The sequence below is a fragment of the Exophiala dermatitidis genome, assembly GCF_000230625.1.
Source record: "Exophiala dermatitidis NIH/UT8656 unplaced genomic scaffold supercont1.3, whole genome shotgun sequence".
Lineage (NCBI taxonomy): Eukaryota > Fungi > Ascomycota > Eurotiomycetes > Chaetothyriales > Herpotrichiellaceae > Exophiala > Exophiala dermatitidis.
The window spans coordinates 2,513,811-2,532,720 of record NW_008751648.1 but is presented as its reverse complement, the minus strand read 5'-3'; the positions used below and the strand labels follow the sequence as shown (position 1 = coordinate 2,532,720).

The window sequence follows — 18,910 nt, the reverse complement described above, 5'->3', positions numbered from 1 at the left end:
AGGGCTCGCTATTGACGAGTTGTGATTGGCCGATGCGTAGCTGTCGCCTACATAGTACAACCCTGGCTAACTAGTCCTGATACAGGAACCCGCCGTTTACCCAGCGTGACGGCTTGATACCGCAGATGACACTGCCCTGCAACACAGGTACTGTACCTACCGACCTACTAGGTAGTTACAGCTCGAGTGACATCTCTCAAACCAACAAAAGTGATGTTCGCCTGCGCCGGTGTGGAAGCGCACATGCGACTCCCGTGGTAACAGTTGCGTTACTGGATTCAAAATGAGGGAGGAATGCGAAGTACATGCTGCGACTGAGCAGGCGGTTTCATCTGTCGGAGAGTGTCTCTCAATCTCCGCGAATAAGGCAGACACAACTGGCACGAACATATACTGTACCCGCCGTAACTTTATTTCTGAGTTCCCAGATCCACGCAACAATGGCAGTCCTGCCTCCATTCTCACCAGCATTACAAGCGATATAGCCACATTGCCATTACCTTACACTTGATGCCTGCAAGTTCCGTACCGCAATGATGTTACTAGCTACACTGCAGTCGACCAGGGCAAAAGGACCAAATGGTAGGCTGCGGTTATGGTTGCTGTTGCACTTGAAACGCATTTCATTGCATGGCCAGTCCATGGGCTGTGTTCAAGTTTGAGTTGTTGACTCATAAATGGTGGAGTCCGCGGCAGCCGAATTGACCATCCAGTTGTCCCGGAGGCCACCACCGCATGGATCAGGAAAGGCACGGTTACGGAAGAGTACCCTTCCAGGTTTCTCTGGGGAGACTGGACGCCCTACTACGCGTCGTCACACAAGACTGCAGTGCCAGTGCTGGGGCATTCAGTTTCCACCGTCACTGGCATTCAAGGCTCCATTTTCTCCCACTCTCGATCCCGTATCTACCTGCTTTTTTCGATTGCTTTGCGTCGTCGCGGTTTTCGTCACTGCTCTCAACTCATACTTCAGACCTCTCTCGACACCATGCAGTACAACGTACTTGATCTGTTCTGAGCATTGCTACCTAGGTACCTAGGTATTACTCTGGCAGTCTGCGCATTACCCGTACTTACCGTACCTGCTGTTCAGAAGGTACACCCACTAAGCATGCAAGTGAGATAGTAGTGCCCCCCCCGATCCATCGAATCGATTGGTTCAGCTGCACCGCATGGCGGCTCAACCGGTTGCCAATCCTCGCATCGGCTCCAATAATTGAACCCCCCTGCCATCCACTGGCTCCGACTCCCCGGGCGTTTTCGAGTTGTGAGTCACAGCCTCGAAGCCCTAAACCCGTTCAAGATACGTTGCTACAGAACTGAACAATTACTACAGCTTCTCTCCACAACTCTGCCGACACATGCAGGTGGTTTCTACAGCGCGATTGAATTTCGCATCAGTACAATACCACTACTGTCGCTTGTGCTGTCGTTTCCAAAGGTCATCCCACGGGGGCCAAAAGAAGGCGAGTAGCAAAGAAAGATCGAAAGAAGGGAAGAGAGAGAGAGAGTGTGTGTGTGTGTAGGCTGTGCGCCTTTCCACCTGTGCACTGCATGCCACTACTGCATCCACTGTGCCCTGTGAAGCAATCAACGTCAAAGCCCACTTTCTTTGCTACTGGCACGGAACCACTGGCAGCCTGGAAACCCACCCACACTGGATGTGGTTTTCCGGCTCCTATCCCATCCCACTGCATCAGAATCCCATTCCCATTCCCATTCCAATCCCAGTCCCAATCGTACAGTACATACAACATTGTACAAATCCGGGTCTCACTCACCGCGCGGGAAGACGGGACCTCATACGCCGTGCAGTAGTAATAGGACTCCATACTATGTTTCCATGTCCATGCCGCGTTCCCCAGTTGCGCGACTTTTCTTGTCCTATCATAATGTGCTGAATGTTGAATGTTGCCAGATTGCTGACATGCTGTGTCCCATTGTCACCAACGTCACGGGATATCCCACCATCTTGCATTCTTTGTAGCCCAGGCAGCCACTGAACTAAGACCAGGGTTGGAAACAACGGTTCTCCTGGCGAGACGTATGAGTCAGAGGTGAGCTGCATATTGTTACATTACAAGGATGTCGACTGGCAGAAGAGTTGAGGCTCTTTGTCGCATGGGGAGGCCGCTAATAGTTCAACTCGCAGACAGGCCTTGGAAGACGAGGGAACAAAACTTCGACGTATGGTATTTTCTGACGTTTTCATTCAATCATCTCCGCGAGGCCGGTGATGATGGCTCGGCCTCTCAGCCCTTTCTCTCATGTTCATACAATATCGGCCATGCCACTGCAAGCCCAAAACAACCCCTCGTGGAATGATATGGCTCAAACAAACAACATCCCTGGGAGCTGATTCTGGACCAATTGGTACACGTTCAATAACTCTGCTCCTCGCCCCGTCGGCCACGGTCGCCACTCGTTTTCTAGTTATCGTTCGCCGTCAACTGCGGCAGGGTCCGAGGCAGCGACTTAAGCAAATCCCAGGGATCCATCTCCTCAACCCCAGGCGGTTTCTCTGCCCCGAGCGACTCAAAGACCTTTGCACATTCGGCCCGTAGAATCGTATCTAACAACTCTTCCACCTGCTGCCACTCCAATCGACGGTTCTCATCCGCTCCTTTCTCATCACCTGCTCCTCGCTTGATGATGTTACCTTGGCTGTCCTCGAATCTGGATCGTAAATCCTCAAGCTCACGTTGCAGTTCCCGGCCTTCCTCTTCCGCCCAGCAGATTTGTCGACGCAGCAATCGGAAATATTGAGAAGGAGGGAGACTGCGCTCATATTCATCCATGCCTTCCCAAATCTCGGCAGGCCAGTAGTCGGCAGGGAGAGGTAAAGTCGACGGGACGCTGTCAACATCAACCGCATCTGCCAGCTCGTCTGAGGCATCCGGATCGGCCATTTCAACGTCATCCGGATTGATGCCCATCATGGCCACAGTGTAGCGGGTTGGCAACTCCGGCAGATCGCCCATCAGGGCAGCTTTCTTGTCTCCATTTGCCTTGCCACCCATCGTCAACTTGAGTCTCTTGATGGTGTTGGAAGTGGGACCTCCATTGGAAATGCCTCCCGTGTGCCCTCTAGGAACGGGGTCACTTGGCCGCAACGCCTCTGTTTCATGCACAGTCCGCATATGTTTGGCCAGTGCGTCCGACCGGGTGAAGCTGCGGTCACACTCGGGTAAGGAACACATGAATGGCTTTTCCTTTGTGTGGCTTCGCATATGGGCTTTCAACGCGTAGGCGCTAGTATGTGGCTGACCTTTGCGAGGACATCCCTCCCATTCACAGTAGTACTTTTTCTGACGCGGGACAATGTGCACATCATTGATATGTGTCACGAGATTGTCCATGTTTCCTTGCTCTCGGTCGGTGCAGCCGTCCCAGAGACACCTCGTCACTTGAACGTAGTCGGCCATTTCAGGATTCTCTGGATTGGCTTGCGCCGCGGCATACGCGGTCGAAAGCGGGTGAGTAGGACCGAGATTGGCGTGAGACGGTGAGGTAGGCACAGAGCCCGAACTATCGCTCGAGATCGAGCCTGTAGGCGACCGTGAACGAGATCGACCTCCCGCAGCAGTAGATCCTGACTGAGGTGTGGCATGGTCATAGCTTGATAGGCCTGTCTTGCGGCGTTTCGCAGGAGGCATGTCGAAGACTCGCGACGCTGTCACGCTGGAGTGTGATGCTAGATCATCATCTGAGGCGGAAATCGTAGAAGCTCTTGAGCGCGGAGGGTCGTTGAATTTAACATCTTCAGGGAAGTCGTCAGAGTCCATGTCTGACAATGGCGACCCCGAATTGGGGCTGTCTATGTCCGCCTCCATGGCAGGCAGGGACTCCTGGCGGCGGAGAGATGGTCACTGTGGTTGTGACAATGACAATAATGAATGAGGATGCAGTTTCTATTCAAATGTCATGGTGATGGATGGGGCTTTGGTGAGGTGTCAAAACGTACATCTACAAACTTCACTGCACTGCATGTTGCGCAGGGTGAAGCTCGTCAAACCTGCCTGCTAGAATAGCTTGGAACGCGCTAAACGTGTTCGCGTCTCATTATTAGAGAACTTACGTACACCAACTGGATTCGTCCTAGCTTACCCAAAATAGAAGGTGACAACGTCCCGCCCTGGCAGCGCCTTTTGATCAGGTACACTGCAAGCGGGAGTACAACGTTGTACACGCATAATCCTTGGTGGTAGAACCGGCAGTGTACAGTATGTATTTTCAGCAAAAGTCTCTTTCTATAAAGTAAGTCCGGTCGGTGCAGACTGTCCGCCTTGGAAACGAAAGACATTTAAAACATGCCCACCTATCATGAGGATGATATCCAATCAATTCAATCTTGACGATTTTGCCCAAGAAGAATCAACCTGAATCACTCGAGTTCCTACCCTAGCCGACTTCTGTCACGAAGGACCCGGCAAGAAAGAAGCGAATAAACCTCAGACTCGAGAAGAAAATGTCAACACGAACCCAAATTCCCCGAACCGTCCTGGCTTTCCAGCACGATGCCAAACTCTACGCCCTCCCCACCACCGTGGTGTCCATAACACCCTTCAAGTCCCTCATCGAAGCGAACCAACAACTTTTCAAAACTTCCACCACAGAAGCCGACTATGTCGTGATGACGCGAGAAACCATCTTCCACCCCCAGGGCGGCGGGCAACCCTCGGATACGGGAACAATGAAGTCCCTCGACGACAAAACGACGTTTTGCGTATCAGCAGTGCGCATGGACTGCGTGCACGATGGACAGGTATTGCATCTTGGGCGTTTTGACAACGACAACAACAACACCACCACCAACAATAACACCGCCACCACTTCTCCTCCTCCATCATCACTTTTCACCACCGGCCAAACCATCACACAACACCTCGACATCGACAAACGCATCCTCTACTCCCGTCTCCACACGGCAGGGCACGTCCTAGGCGCAGCAGTCCGCCACCTGTTGGAACCGCATATCGCCGACTTCGACGAACTCAAAGCCAGCCACTTTCCCGACAGCGCAGCCTGCGAGTTCAAGGGTCTGATCGAGGGGAAATGGAAAGCCGACATCCAGACCCGTGTCGACGAGTACGTTGCGCGCGCATTGCCTGTCCAAGTGGACTTTTGGACCGAAGAAGATTTCCGTGATCGGGGATTGGAACGCTTGATCCCTTCTCCAGAGGCCGGCGGCCTCAGACTTGCGCCCGGCGAAAAGTATCGCGTCGTCAAGATCGTGGGTGCAGAGGTCTATCCTTGTGGTGGGACTCATGTCGATTCTACTGATTTGTGTGGAAAGGTCGGTGTTAAGAAAATCAGTCGGAATAAAGGCACGAGTCGCGTTTCTTATACCGTCGCATGACATTAACCTAGGGGACCCTAGCCGCCAGACGCCATGATCCAATGTTGGTGGTGATGACTTTTTATTGTATAGGGACATGTTTGTGCTGTTGGTGTATGTAGAGCGTAGAAGCTCTATGATTCCTATCGTTCTCAGCTTAAAACCAAATAGACGAAAGCGTGTAGACGGATCAAATTTGAAACCTTGTATTATATACCATAGTCCAACAAAGGACTTGCCGTTGGACACGGCCAACTCAAGTTGAGGTTAACCAACGCTCATAATTCATCGTCTCATAATTTGTTTGGTTGCCTTTTGTCGGCGATGCCCTTGGCCGGCTTCCATTCATAATGATGCTTACCCTTGACTGGCTCGCCAGGCCCTTCGGACTTGAGATCAAAGTTATGCTCTCCAAAGTAATCGAGCTCTGCCTCCATGAATTGCGTGGGCAGCTCAGTCGACCCGGAGTATTTGAGGTATTCGAGCGTGGCACTCAACGAGGGGATGTATGCGTCTGCTTCCAAACTCTTGATAACGACATTCTTCAACGCCGGAAAGCATCTGGTCAACTCGTCGCCGAGCTCTTTGTTGGCCAGCAGGTTGTCGTCGTCGTGATCAGGCCGCGCAAGAACCGAGTCCAACAGATCCGCGATGTAGTCGCTCGTGATGATACAGCCACTACGCCAGATCTGCAGGGTGGCACGATAGTCGAGGTTCCAGCCCTTCTCGCGGTCCATAGCCTTGATCACTTGTAGGCCTTGCACGAACGAGCACAAGAATGCCGCGTACAGCGCCAGTCTCAGATCCTCGAGGAATGAGGGCATGGCTTTTTCATGCGGCACTTCCAGCTTGATTACTCCTGGCTCAACCCCGCCGTTGAAGGACTTGTTCACTGCAAGCCGCCGCGCCGCATCGGCTGATGCAAGGCGGAAAAGATGGGCGGAAACAATGGTCGGCGATGGTACATGGAGACGGATGGTCTCTTCGCAGGTCCACACTCCTGTTCCTTCCGAGTTGTCGACATCTTGGACAACTTTGTCCAGAACATTGGCGAGAACAACGTTTCCATCCTTATCTTTGGTGCGATTGATGTCGACTCCGATGGAGACGAGAAAGTTGTCTCGCAGTGGGCCGTCCTTGTTCCACGACTCGAACACATCCGCAACCCACTCGTACTTCATTTTCAGGCAATGGTTCATGATGAACCAAACCTCTGCAATGGCCGACATCATGCCCTGTTCGATTCCGTTATGGACCATTTTCACGTAATGGCCACTTCCACCAGGGCCGATCGCCGTGACACACGGCCGTCCTTCCCTGTCCTTCGCCGCAACTCGTTGCAAGAACGGTAGGACTTTCTTCAATGCTTCAAAGTTGCCTCCAGGTGACATCGACGGGCCGGATCGGGCGCTCTGGTATCCTCCGCTTACACCACAGCCGATGTAGTGGATGCCGTCCGGTTCCAGTTGTTTCTGCCGTCGTTCAGTGTTCTCCCAGTGCTCATTGGCGCAATCAAGGATGATATCGCCCTTGTTCAAGTACGGGCGAAGGCCCTCGACGATCTTATCGCCTACCGAGCCATGTGGGGTACTGAAAACAAAGAGTTTGGGTTCTCCGGGTGAAGACAGACTCTCAGAGAGGTCTTTATAGTCTTTCTGCTTGACGACACGATGTTCAAGATGGATAGCCTTTGCCTCCTCCTCTAGCTTTTGGGTATTCTCTTCCTCTGTTCGTTGTTTCTCGTTAAAATATACGAATACTCGACGCTTTCCACCACCGCAAGACGAGGGCACTCACTCGGGTCATAATAATGAACCTCAACTCCGTGCTCGGCATATAGGAGAGACATCATGCCTCCCATGCTGCCCACCCCAACCATGCCAAGCTATGTTGTCAGAATAGAGTCAGCCGTTGGGGTCTTTGTGCCTGATGATCTTCGAAGCCACTCCGAACTGTCACAGTGGCTTACCTTTTTGAATTCGGGGCCGCTGTCTTCACCCATTTTGGCGGTTGATATATTGTTGGTCCTAGTCTTTTATGCTGCGGTTCTGAAGGTCAATGTAGTGGTGAAAAACTGGAGAGGCACGACACTTTCAAGCACTGCAGTATGGACTTGGATGATTCAAGTCTATCTCCTCAAGACTGTATCGACTTGAAAGTTAGTGGTAATCAGATTCTATCGGAGGTCGATATCCGAATGACTGCGTCAGTATGAAGTAGTACTATGGGCCGTACAGTACATGGTCCGCAGATCCGCCGTTGGACGGGTCGCGCTTGACTTCAAGATGTGCTCCATCCTTTGCATCTTGAATTGCCGTTGGCTCTTGCCTTCAAGTTGCACTTTCTATTCCGGTGTTGACGCCGGCATGACGTCATTCCGTATCTGGAAACAGCGCAAAGCATGTGGAGAGAAGATTCCACGTCAAGCGGCGACGACATCAGACATCCGATCAGACCAGTGCAGTAAAATACCTAGTACAACGTTGCATTTCAACTTGAAGTTGACGGTCCCTTCGATGAAACCATAACGAAGACATCAATATTCGGATTGTCGCAGCGCGTATCCTAGGGAAGATATAAAACACAATAAACAGACTGAGCGACAAACTTACCTATTCAACAGCAGCCGCTCTTGCCCCAAGAAGATGGCGGAGTTCAAGGGAGAAAAGATTCCAGTGTGCTATGCCTCATGTTCAATAGGCCATAATGATTCCAAGCACACCCTCCCGGCGAAGCTCAAAGCCATCGCTGATGCAGGATTCGACGCCATCGAACTTTCCATGCCCGATATCTTGACCTATGGTCAACAGATTTCGGAAACCAAGTCAGAAATCGATCCGAAGGACTACGAAACACTCCAGTCCGTGGGCCGAGAGATACGAAAACTCTGCCAAGAACATGGCCTTAAAATCTTGATTTTGCAACCTTTTGCCAACTTTGAGGGCTGGCCGAAAGGAAGCGATGAGAGAAAGGACGCATTTGAAAGAGCCAGGGGCTGGATGTCAATCATGGAGGCCGTTGGAACAGATATGCTTCAGGTAAGTGACAGTCATGACTCGCGTAGGACCCAATGTTGTGGGAGGGAAGCGAAAACCAATATGCTGACGGCAAACAATAGATTGGATCATCTGATGCCGAAGAGATATCTTCCAGTTTCGATGTTATGGCTTCTGACCTGGCCGAGCTGGCAGATATCTTCGCGGAAAAGGGGTTCAAGATTGCATACGAAAACTGGTGCTGGGCCACCTATGCTGCCTCATGGAAAGACGTCTGGGAAATTGTCAAGAGAGCCAACCGGCCGAACCTTGGTCTATGCCTGGATACGTTCCAAAGTGCTGGCGGCGAGTGGGGCAACCCAACCACCAAATCAGGCTTGATCGAGAGTATAGAGAAGGCCGAGTTGGACAGAAGGTGGAAAACCAGTTGCGAGGAGCTCTCCAGGACCGTGCCGCCAGAGAAGATATTCTTCCTGCAGATTTCTGACGCATACAAAGTCGAACCACCCTTGGCAGACAAACCGGACGAGAGTGGCTTGAGGCCTCGAGGTCAATGGAGCCATGACTACCGTCCTCTTCCCTATGACGGAGGTTACCTGCCTATCGAAGACTTCACGAGAGCAGTCTTCAATACAGGGTTCCGGAGCTGGGTGTCGGTAGAAATTTTCGATTCCAAAGGGCCACAAAAGTATGGGGACGAACTGGGGCCTTTTGCAAAGAAGGCGTTCAGCTCGGTGCAGAGACTTTTCAAAGCAGCGGAAGACACAGTCTGATGGGCACACGAAGTGCCCAGGGTCCAGTCAGACGAGCCTGAACAGATGTTCCGAAATGGGGACACTATGTCACTTTGTGTACAGTTCGTAGCGACCTGGGTAAAAGGCCGACACGTGTCTTACTTCGGCGAGCCAACCCATTCACCAACAAGAAGCCAGACCGTTGGGTTCGAAATTGGGCGGGCCAGCTCAAACCTGGCATGTGAGACAGCCGGCGGAATTGCCTGCAGCGCAACCTGATAACCCCCAGGTCACGGTACGTTCTGCTGTACATAGAACACAAAGTTTCCAGCCACGCGATTAAGGGCAAGGCATCGCCTTGGATGAGGCCCGAAGGGGTGACAGGTGCTCAAAGGTCTGTCATACACGTAACGTAGGTGAGTCGGGAACGTCTGCGGCCCCCAAAGAAACTTTCCAGGAATGTAAGAAGGGTTTCGTCGAGTCCCAAGGCTGTAAAGAGATTGCGTGCCGTCGAGGGAGAAGTACACCATTGGCATGTGACGGTACCCGGATGTACATTTCGAACATTATGGAGTCATGCAATGATGCTATTTGCTGCACTAGACTGGGTCGATAATGAAAGCATTGCACAGCGTCAACAACTACAAGTCATCCCAGGCACCGGTCCCATTTTTCACGGTAATTGAGATGAGCTCACCTGAGGCGACCGAGCATTATCATTTGTTCATGGGTCGGACCCCGTATTTGCCCTGTCCTTGGTGCTGTCGTTAGAAAGAGACCAGGCACAGCCTTGCAAAGTAGCTGGTAGCTGATATGGCATATCCGCGCGGTGGATCTACTTACCCTTCACCAGATCCTATGATTGCTGGGCTGTTTAATGTGGCTGACTCTTGCGTGCTCTCTGCCGTATCCCTCATAGGCACATAATCAATGATTCAGCACATCGACCCGCTGGCCCCGGCTGCTGGCGACTGGGTATGTACCCTACCGCATTGGACACGCACCAGGCTGAACTCTAAGAAGTAACCTGCAGTGCCCAAGGGCACTGGAAGTGGCACAACAGGGGGTCTTGCTTGGTACCAGTTTCACACCAATATACTTACGCGCAGGCGGGACGCCTGATACTGGTGTTAGTCTTTTGAGAAGGCGCGATTGGAAGAAGAAGCGTGGCGACATCTGACAGAGCATCTATATCGAGGTCAAAGGCAGGAGGTAGAGGAGGGAAAGACACATATTGGCACGGGGTGAACGCCAGCAAAGAACACAGCAGGAATCCACCGCTGGTACAACTGCTACTACAGCGTACTACTGTGCCACAGGATGAGTAGGACAGTATCTGCTGCTGTCAGCCGGAGAACGAACGAGAAGGCGAGGGGAGAAATAGATCCGGACACAATTTGACATTTGGCTGCGATCTCGAACTAGGCTCGTATGGGACTAGTGGCTCAATCTCCGGGCATCACTGCAAGCCTGCGTCCACTTCAAGTTCTTGACTGGAGCTACAGTACTGCCACTGTACCTATTCAAATCTCCTCAACCTCCGATCCTCCGACCTTCTCGCATGAAAGCTCAGGTGAGCCTCGAGATAGGCAGTAGTAGGGGGAGACATGGCCCCTGCCGACCCTCTTATCGATGTCTTTGGACGTCCCGTACCCACGTTTCGTCCAGCTCGCACTCCTGTCGTCGAGGAAGCCACCAGATGACGGCCCGGGTACACTATCAGTCTGCCTCGCTTGCGGTGTTTGGGCCTTACACGACTTAAGGTTCGATAAGCGATGCAAACGATCCCTGGCCAGTGATTGGTGTCTGCAAGACACAAGGTTTCAGGCAGTGATTGTCCTCGACGATCTACAGGACGATCATATTGTTTTGCTGAATCTCATGGTCGATTGGTTGGTTGGGGCGAGCCATGAATGGATGATCTTCCTGCCCCGGCTAAGGCTAGCACCCCAGCGGTGTCTGGCCTGGGTGTAACAGCATCCTCACTGCCATGGAGAACTCCAATGTTGTATGTGGTTTCAAAGCAAGACCTCCAGCAGTCAGTCCCGAAGGAATCTACCGCTCCGAACTCTTTGTCTAGCCGGGGGTCTATTTTGACTCCTGCATATTGGCTTGAGCTTGAAAATGAGGTGGCTTGCTGGGATGTCATACCCTGTCTTTATCTGAGTTCCCTGAAGGATCCCACCTGTACCTACCATTGCACAAGCCTCCCGGCTCGGACTTTGGTAGGATGCCAATCCAAGCAGAAGGAGGCTCTGGCGAACCACGAACGTGGGCCGAAGTCGTTCTAACAATACCAACAACGGTAAGTCGGCGCCGATGCGCATACTGCAGGATGCTTATTGGGATTTCCTTACTTTCGTCGAAGCCCGGGGTAAGCCTTCGGCCGTTTCCAGGCGCGTTCCTCTGGTATATGATCATCGGCGTCTGTTCGTTCTCCCAACTTTTCCCTTGAGTAGCCATATATGCCTTGCTTGTCGCCGATATCCTCCTCCTGACCTTTTCTTGAAGGGTCATTGACGGGTCTGCATACATGCGAACATCCTCTGGATAATGATGCCTACTCAAGGCATGGACGGATTGCAGCTGACTATTCCTCCCCGTCACCCCCAACGTAACGCCCCCCAGATCACTGGCGACAAGATGTCCATCACAGAAAAGCCAGTTATGGGTGGACAGACGCCCATGGGTCCACCGGGTGGTGCACTCGGGCCTCCTGGTGGGTGGCTTTGTCAGAAGATGACATGGCATCAAGAGATCATATTCAATATCATGGTGGCGTTCCTTCAACTGATCCCCCAATCGACCCTGACAACAGTTTTTCCTGTCAGCCGCGACATTGCGAGGTCGTTTTCGATACGCAATCCTTCGGTGCTTCCGTGGCTCGTCGCAGCATATGCCTTGTCGTTTGGGACCTTCATACTTGTTGGCGGACGACTGGGGGATATCTTTGGCCACAAAACGCTGGTAGTGCTTGGGTATTGCTTTCTCAGCTGCTGGAGTGTGGTTGCAGGCCTGAGCCACTATGTAGGCTATGAGCTGTTCTTTGTGGCCCGGGGATTTCAGGGAATTGGTGCCAGTCTCATGGTGCCGAATGGACTTGCCGTGTTGGGTCGAACATATCCGCCTGGCTCGAAAAAGAAGATCTTCTCCTTCACCATATTTGGACTCTGCGCACCCGTTGGTGCGTACCTGGGAATGATATTCGGCGCCCTTTTCACCAAGTTTGCATACTGGTGGTGGAGCTTTTACACCCTTGCCATTGTCAGCTGTCTTCTGGCCGCTTGTGCGCACCTCGTGTTGCCTTCTCCGCCGCCAACACCAAAACAGCTGCGGCCGGTCAAAGAGAAACTCGGAGATATGGACTGGCTTGGAGCCATTACTGGGGTTGGCGGCCTGATCTGTGTGCAAGTGGCTCTCGTGTCAGCGCCGGCCTCGGGCTGGAACACCCAATACATTTTCATGCTCCTTATCATTGGTGTTCTGCTGATGGCCTTCTTCATCATCACCGAACTCAAGATTGCGAGCCAGCCCCTTGTTCCGTTCAAAATGCTGAAAGCTGAAGTCGGCTTCGTGCTGGGCGCGGTCGCATGCGGTTGGGCGACCTTTGGCATTTGGACGTGGTTTCTCTGGAGATACCTTCTTGGGGTTAAGCGAGAGACGCCACTGGACGCCGCTGTCCGGGTTGTGCCAATTGTGCCTGTTGCGTTCATTGCCTCAATTTTGACCGCTTGGATGATGCGGAAATGTCGGCCTTCATGGACTCTATTCTGGGCCTTGGTGGCATTCACACTCGGTCCACTGCTGCTTGCCATTGATCCAGACGTTCGTGGGACGCCTTACTGGACCTGGACTTTCGTCAGCTTGCTCATCATGCCTTTTGGGATGGACATGTCGTTCCCGGCGGCTACGTTTATCATGTCCAATTTTTTCCCTCCTCAACAACAGGGCGTCGCGGGAAGCCTCATCAGTACCGTGGTCAACTATTCCATCTCATTGGGACTCGGTCTGGCATCGACTGTCGAGGTTCATGTCAACAGCGAGGGCCGTGACCCGATGGCAGGCATCCGCGGCGGCTGGTTAATGGGTGTCGGCCTGGGCGGGTTAGGAATAATCATATGTGTTGCCTTTGTCATCAAGTCCATCTTCTATCCAGTTCCTAGCGATCCAAAGGGACCAGGGGCAGTAGATCAAGCTCTTGGTAACGGGGTTACCACCCCAAACGCCCGCAACGATCCAGATGATTCAGATACAAAGCTGACGTTTGCGCCGCCTCAACAACCTGCCGACGAACTGAAACCCCGCAGCACGACTGTCTCCAGCGGAGCGACGACCATGGTTCCCGACAGTTCGGGATCCGTGAGCCCTCAACAAAGCGACATCGAGCTGTACAAGTCATTCAACTTTGACACGTCCCCGCCCTCGCCGCCCAGGCCTTCGACGCCGCGGGCGACTCCTACATACAACACCCTCAACAACAGCACCGTCACGCTCAATCCCAACGCCATGCCCAACGCCACTACTCCTCCTCCACCATCACCACGACGCAGACTGACTAAGGACGCCTCTTCCAGACCGAAAAGCTTTTCGAAACATCAACGACGCCCGCAGCAGGACAACCCATCGTCGTTTGTCCACTCGCCAGTGAACTCCCAGTCTCAGCCGAAGTACGATCCTGCGCGACCCTCACCTTCAACATCGACTTTGCCTCCGCTTCCACTTCTGCCGCCGGTCCAATTTCCCGCAGAACTCGAAGCCGCCTACCGCGGGCTTCGCGGGCATCGGCGGCGCGATTAAGCCGACCCTGACGAGACCACTTGATCGGGTTCATTGTGGACAATCCAGCTCAGTCATGAGAGACACTCATCCAACGCACCTCCCACAGAAAGAGGATGGTCCAAATTCAGGTGGCAAACGGTCATTACTTGCCTTTTAGTATTTTTAATTTGAGTTAGAGCAGGGAAGGCCGACATGGACAAAGTCTTTCCGTGGGCCGAGGCTAAAGGTACCATAGACACACTCCCAAGGACCGAAAGTTAGAGGGATAGATGGAATATCTAAGCAAACCGCGTGGCGCCCAGCTTTCGAAATACATAGATGAGATAGACTGACTTATGCTTGAATGGGGACTAGAACTGAGAAAGCAAAACTTGAAGGCCCGGGAGTATGGCGCAGACGGAACCTGTCCCAATATACAATGCTGTATATCGGAAGATGAGACCTGCTTCTCGCAGTCTGTCAGGAGAAAGATGCATATGGGCTGACCAAATACACGCCAGTGCTAAGAACCTCCTTGCTCCAGTACTAGTCCTGTATACTTACCCGCATCAATCCACTGTAGTGGCTCGGAGTGCAGTGAGCGTGTCTGGCATTTCGGCCGAAGTAGTACCGCTTACTACCTAGTAAACAATTTGAGATTTCGGCCGATGAGAAAGATACCCGGTACCTCCAAAGCCTTGAACGAACACACCGAACGATGAGGTTACAAACCATCATCCCCACTACTGCAAGTACCTCAGCTTCACCCAATAAGAAAGTGAAACTGAACCTAAAGCATATCGTACCTAAGGTAAATTATTGTACAGTGCGGCAGAGAGGAAGCCCTGAGGTCTCAGACATTGATCTTGATCTTGCTCTATGGAAGTTCCAATCCGACCGGTTTTTGATCCGCGATCGACCGGCCGGACCTGGGTTTCAGAAATGGGTAAATGCGCCGACCTTGAACTGAAACCTAGCCCTTCGAGTGCCGGCCGCAATGCTACTCTTGTACAGCCCGGGCCCATATACTGTAAAGTTGTTGCTGGGAAATCTGCCTGCGGTTTAGGCGCCGGGCCCAATACGATTTGCTCCTCTTTGAGGCCAGACTTCCCGTAGCAGGTGCTACACCCAACCCTTGTATAACGGCATCTAATTCTGGCTCCTCCATCCGAGTAATGTATCTTGATGTAGCGGGGAAACCGAGAACTTCAGCAGTAGTCGAGATATAAACGAGTAGTGTGATATCAGATAATGGGGTTGAAAGGTGTGAATTCTGAATTCGAGCCAGATTGTTGGTTTCGCTGTAAAGTTAGTTAGGATAATACTGGGAAATTTAATAGCGATGCATGCCTTGCCCGCATCTGGGTCTGAAGTCTATCAAACTTGATCTCAACCCTGGTCTCAAACCGATCGAATCGTTGGTTGAGATTCTGGAATTGAGTCCGGAATTGTTGGCTAAGGTGTTCGATTGCAGCTACGATTGCTTCGCCACCTCTCAAGGTGGGAAGATTTTGGGAGTTTTTGGGCTTCATCCGCAGCAGCTTAAACGCCTTGAGCGAGGATGGCGAGATTCGGCTGCCGGCCGAATGGATTTAGATTATCAGCCATTGTAATAAGCTGAAGAGGTGGCCCTGGTGGCGGAGGTAGAGGTGGTGGTGGTGGTTGTGATGAGGGCGCGTGTTTGTTTACTAGTAATGCTGAAATGGGTTGGGTGACATCGGGGTGGCAGTTTCTTTGGCAAGAAGAGAGCTACCCCCAAAAGCAGCGGTAGCAACCGCCCAATTCGGCGGGAAATTTCCCTGCAACCTGCGGTTGAACTGTAGAAACATGTCGAAGAACTTGAGCTCGGAATTTCGGCCGATGAGTTCCCCTTTTCCCCCTGGAGGCAGAACAGAAGACGTACAATGTAGCTACAGGAGTGCATTGAATTTCCAATCTTTTGCCGCACTGCGATCGATCATACGTGGCTCCCTCCTGTAGGTCCTACACCTACCAGGCAGGTACAGTAAAACTGTTGTACGTTGTACTGTGCCGAGGAAAAGAAGAAAAAAAATAAAACAATGACGACAAAGGTGGACCTGGCTGGATCCATGGGCCGTTGAAGTTTTGAGCTGTGGAGGGATCTGTGCATCGATCGCAGCGTGGCGGTGAACGTACAATTACTGTACCTAGGTACCAACGCAAAGGTCATTTTCACGTTCTGTACAACAATGTACATTGTACAGTAGTAGAAATTAATCCGTGGCAAGGTTCCGCAGAAGATCAAAGGTCAGCCTCACTGGCCGAAATTATCTATCGGCGATAACGAATCAATCTCCACCGAAGACGCATAAAGTAGAATGGAGAAGGTAGATGTCATCGATTCGGCGGCGACCGAAAGTATCAGCGTTCATTATAAATCCACCAGGTGTTGGCTGGGTAGAATCGAGTAGAAGGACAGATAGTTAAATACAAAGATACCGCCGCCTCCTACTGCCACGCATAGTAGTTGGACAATAACGGAAAATCTGCTCTCATATCGCATATCGCTGTCTTCTTCAAGACAACTGTAGCATCTGGCTTGCCCTTGCTTTGCAGGACCTTTGGAAACATCGATTAGACTTTCATTGGCTTTTTGACCAAAGCTCAACGCCATGTCGACGGATTACAAGTTCCAAGGTTGGCTGGGCCTTGACCCGGACTCGGTCAATGGCAAGATGGTGTGGAAGGAGTACGAGCCCAAGCCATTCGAGGAGAACGATGTCGACATCAAGATCACACACTGCGGAATCTGCGGATCTGACATCCACACGTTGCGGTCGGGCTGGGCGCCAACGGACTATCCGGTATGCGTCGGCCACGAGATCGTGGGCTATGCGGTGCGCGTGGGATCCAAGGTGAAGCACGTCAAGGTTGGCGACCGAGTCGGTGTGGGAGCGCAGTCCGGTGCTTGCATGAACCAGCATGGTGATTGCGAGGCTTGCGCCGACGGGAACCAACAGCACTGCCCCAAGATGGTCGGCACGTATAACAGCCGATGGCCGGACGGGAGCAAGGCGTACGGCGGGTATGCCGACTACTGGCGCGGGAGTGGTGACTTTGTGATAAAGATCCCGGACGCCATCCCGTCGGACGAGGCCGCGCCCATGCTCTGCGGGGGGATCACGGCCTTCAGTCCTCTGACACAGCATGGCGCGGGACCGGGCAAGAAGGTCGGTATCATCGGGATCGGTGGTCTGGGCCATTTCGGCATCATGGGCGCAAAAGCTCTGGGCTGCGACAAAATCGTCGCCATCTCCCGGACATCGTCTAAGAAGGAGGACGCCCTAAAGATGGGAGCAACTGATTTCATCGCCACCGACGAGGAGGAGGATTGGGCAACCAAACATGCGGGAACTTTGGATCTGATCGTGTCGACAGGTAAGGAATCTTCCATGAAAGAAAATGGTGACTGGATACTGACATTCCGGTGGTTGCAGTTTCATCTCCCAAGATGCCATTCCAAAAGTATCTCCAGCTGTTGAGGCTCAACGGCGTCTATGTCCAGGTCGGAGCTCCCGAGGACGTCGTCCCTGGGTTCAATATGTTTGCCCTCATCCTCAAGCGGGTCAAGGTCACTGGCAGCTTGATCGGGTCTCCTGAGGAGATCACGAAGATGCTGGAGCTCTTTGCCGAAAAGGGCGTGCATACCTGGAACAATAATGTTCCGATGGCGGATGCCAACAAGGCTGTCCTTGACATGGTCGATGGCAAGGCCAGGTATCGCTATGTCTTGGTCAATGAGAAGCATTTGCAGTGAGACAACGATGTGATGGGGCATGGGTGTTGCTTCTGAGGTGATGGCGGGCGTCGATATAGAGGGATAGTAGGCTCAGAGGAATTAGAAGGTCTCAGCACACATGAAATCCATTGTCTCCCTGGCCTCTCCGCTGTGGCAGTCTGTACGTTAAGCCAGCTGCCAGGGATGATTGACATAGATCCGGCCTGTCGAGCAGTGCAATAATAGGTACCCAGTGTACGATTGTTTCCTCCAAGTTTCAACGTGCCAACCAGGCGCCAGTAACGCAGCTGACCACGGCCCTGATTAGGCGGTACCTGTATTTCGTCTGGCGTAAGGTACTTACCTGCATTGTACTGTAGCAAAGAGGACCAGCCTCAGCTTCCACACTGCACTGCACTGCATGTTTCTGCTTTTCGCATTGTTCGGTATTCTCATTCGGCCTTCAACTCTGCCATGGATATGTAGGCAGATCTCTCACGTCCTCAAACCCGATCGAGCCTGCAACCCGGTCGAGCCCCAGAATCCAACCGTACGTTTGCGCTAGTCCGTGCCCACATATGTTGTCGTGTTCCTCGACGAAACACGCATTGCAGCGGCATGAAAAGACTGAAATCAAGAATAACGTGGCACCATTTACAAATAATAAGGAGAATCGAAAAGAGCATGGCTTCATAGTCAAGGGTCAACCACCACACGAGGGACGATATATTCCAGTACCGCCTCAAAGGCATCCGACTTCGAATATCGTGTTCATATCGCCGCCCCTATACCACCGGCGAGCATGCCGTTAAGCCATAACTACATCAAAGGGGCTCTGAGAGGACCGTGACGAGCGTGACATGCGCATACTTGAGCAGAGCGGACACCTCTGACAGCTGGGCAAGTGGATTGCTTACAGTGGTCGAGGACAAAAGGAGATAGTCGGCTCCAACCTGCCAGTCAGGCTCTGCATCTCCGGCGGCTCATAGCCAGCAACTGAACTCAAAGCACACGTGCACCTTATTCGGAACCGATTCACGGCCTAGGGTGCCCCATCTTGGGTGGGGACGGCATTGATCCTAGTAGTCGAGAAGTTATCCCTTCAAGCCGCCTCCTAGCTCGTCCTTTAGGCTGACCATCCGCCTAGCGGCCTGAACAACAACACTGTCATTGGACCCTTTAATCGAACTCAGTGGCAGCTTCGATCCCAGAGTAGTGGGAAGGATCATCTTGTCGATTGGCATGTCGCGCGAGCTCGGCCAGTCCTGTTGACTGCCTTGGCAAAGCGTCACTGTTAACAGGTATCTTACTCGCACACGGCGTCGAAGCGAATGCCCCAACGGGC

The 18,910-nt window shown here is 52.4% G+C and overlaps 7 protein-coding genes across 7 annotated transcripts; 5 read left to right on the top strand and 2 right to left on the bottom strand.

Annotated features, from left to right (window-relative positions):
- Positions 1 to 202: 202 nt before the first annotated feature.
- On the top strand, positions 203 to 3,582 carry HMPREF1120_03908 (uncharacterized protein). The gene is made up of 3 exons (XM_009157997.1): positions 203 to 1,069; positions 1,130 to 1,267; positions 1,337 to 3,582. Exon 1 carries the CDS (start codon positions 678 to 680, stop codon positions 1,038 to 1,040), a length of 363 nt encoding a protein of 120 aa, XP_009156245.1. The 5' UTR covers positions 203 to 677; the 3' UTR covers positions 1,041 to 1,069; positions 1,130 to 1,267; positions 1,337 to 3,582.
- HMPREF1120_03907 (zinc finger protein GLI) lies at positions 1,521 to 3,994 on the bottom strand. The gene has a single exon (XM_009157996.1). It carries the CDS (start codon positions 3,831 to 3,833, stop codon positions 2,430 to 2,432), a length of 1,404 nt encoding a protein of 467 aa, XP_009156244.1. The 5' UTR covers positions 3,834 to 3,994; the 3' UTR covers positions 1,521 to 2,429.
- Positions 3,995 to 4,135: 141 nt separating this feature from the next.
- HMPREF1120_03906 (alanyl-tRNA synthetase) lies at positions 4,136 to 5,613 on the top strand. The gene has a single exon (XM_009157995.1). The coding sequence runs from the start codon at positions 4,469 to 4,471 to the stop codon at positions 5,357 to 5,359; it is 891 nt and encodes a 296-aa protein (XP_009156243.1). The 5' UTR covers positions 4,136 to 4,468; the 3' UTR covers positions 5,360 to 5,613.
- HMPREF1120_03904 (6-phosphogluconate dehydrogenase) lies at positions 4,177 to 10,411 on the bottom strand. The gene is made up of 5 exons (XM_009157993.1): positions 9,912 to 10,411; positions 7,951 to 9,817; positions 7,308 to 7,903; positions 7,136 to 7,223; positions 4,177 to 7,064 (listed from the first exon to the last, which is right to left on the bottom strand). Exons 3-5 carry the CDS (start codon positions 7,338 to 7,340, stop codon positions 5,632 to 5,634), a joined length of 1,554 nt encoding a protein of 517 aa, XP_009156241.1. The 5' UTR covers positions 7,341 to 7,903; positions 7,951 to 9,817; positions 9,912 to 10,411; the 3' UTR covers positions 4,177 to 5,631.
- On the top strand, positions 7,790 to 9,779 carry HMPREF1120_03905 (3-dehydroshikimate dehydratase). The gene is made up of 2 exons (XM_009157994.1): positions 7,790 to 8,376; positions 8,457 to 9,779. The coding sequence occupies exons 1-2, from the start codon at positions 7,984 to 7,986 to the stop codon at positions 9,105 to 9,107; spliced, it is 1,044 nt and encodes a 347-aa protein (XP_009156242.1). The 5' UTR covers positions 7,790 to 7,983; the 3' UTR covers positions 9,108 to 9,779.
- Positions 10,412 to 10,556: 145 nt separating the features above from the next.
- On the top strand, positions 10,557 to 14,438 carry HMPREF1120_03903 (MFS transporter, DHA2 family, multidrug resistance protein). Its single transcript, XM_009157992.1, has one exon. The coding sequence runs from the start codon at positions 11,622 to 11,624 to the stop codon at positions 13,863 to 13,865; it is 2,244 nt and encodes a 747-aa protein (XP_009156240.1). The 5' UTR covers positions 10,557 to 11,621; the 3' UTR covers positions 13,866 to 14,438.
- Positions 14,439 to 15,696: 1,258 nt separating this feature from the next.
- Positions 15,697 to 17,873, top strand: HMPREF1120_03902 (zinc-binding alcohol dehydrogenase). The gene is made up of 2 exons (XM_009157991.1): positions 15,697 to 17,225; positions 17,285 to 17,873. Exons 1-2 carry the CDS (start codon positions 16,460 to 16,462, stop codon positions 17,602 to 17,604), a joined length of 1,086 nt encoding a protein of 361 aa, XP_009156239.1. The 5' UTR covers positions 15,697 to 16,459; the 3' UTR covers positions 17,605 to 17,873.
- Positions 17,874 to 18,910: the final 1,037 nt, after the last annotated feature.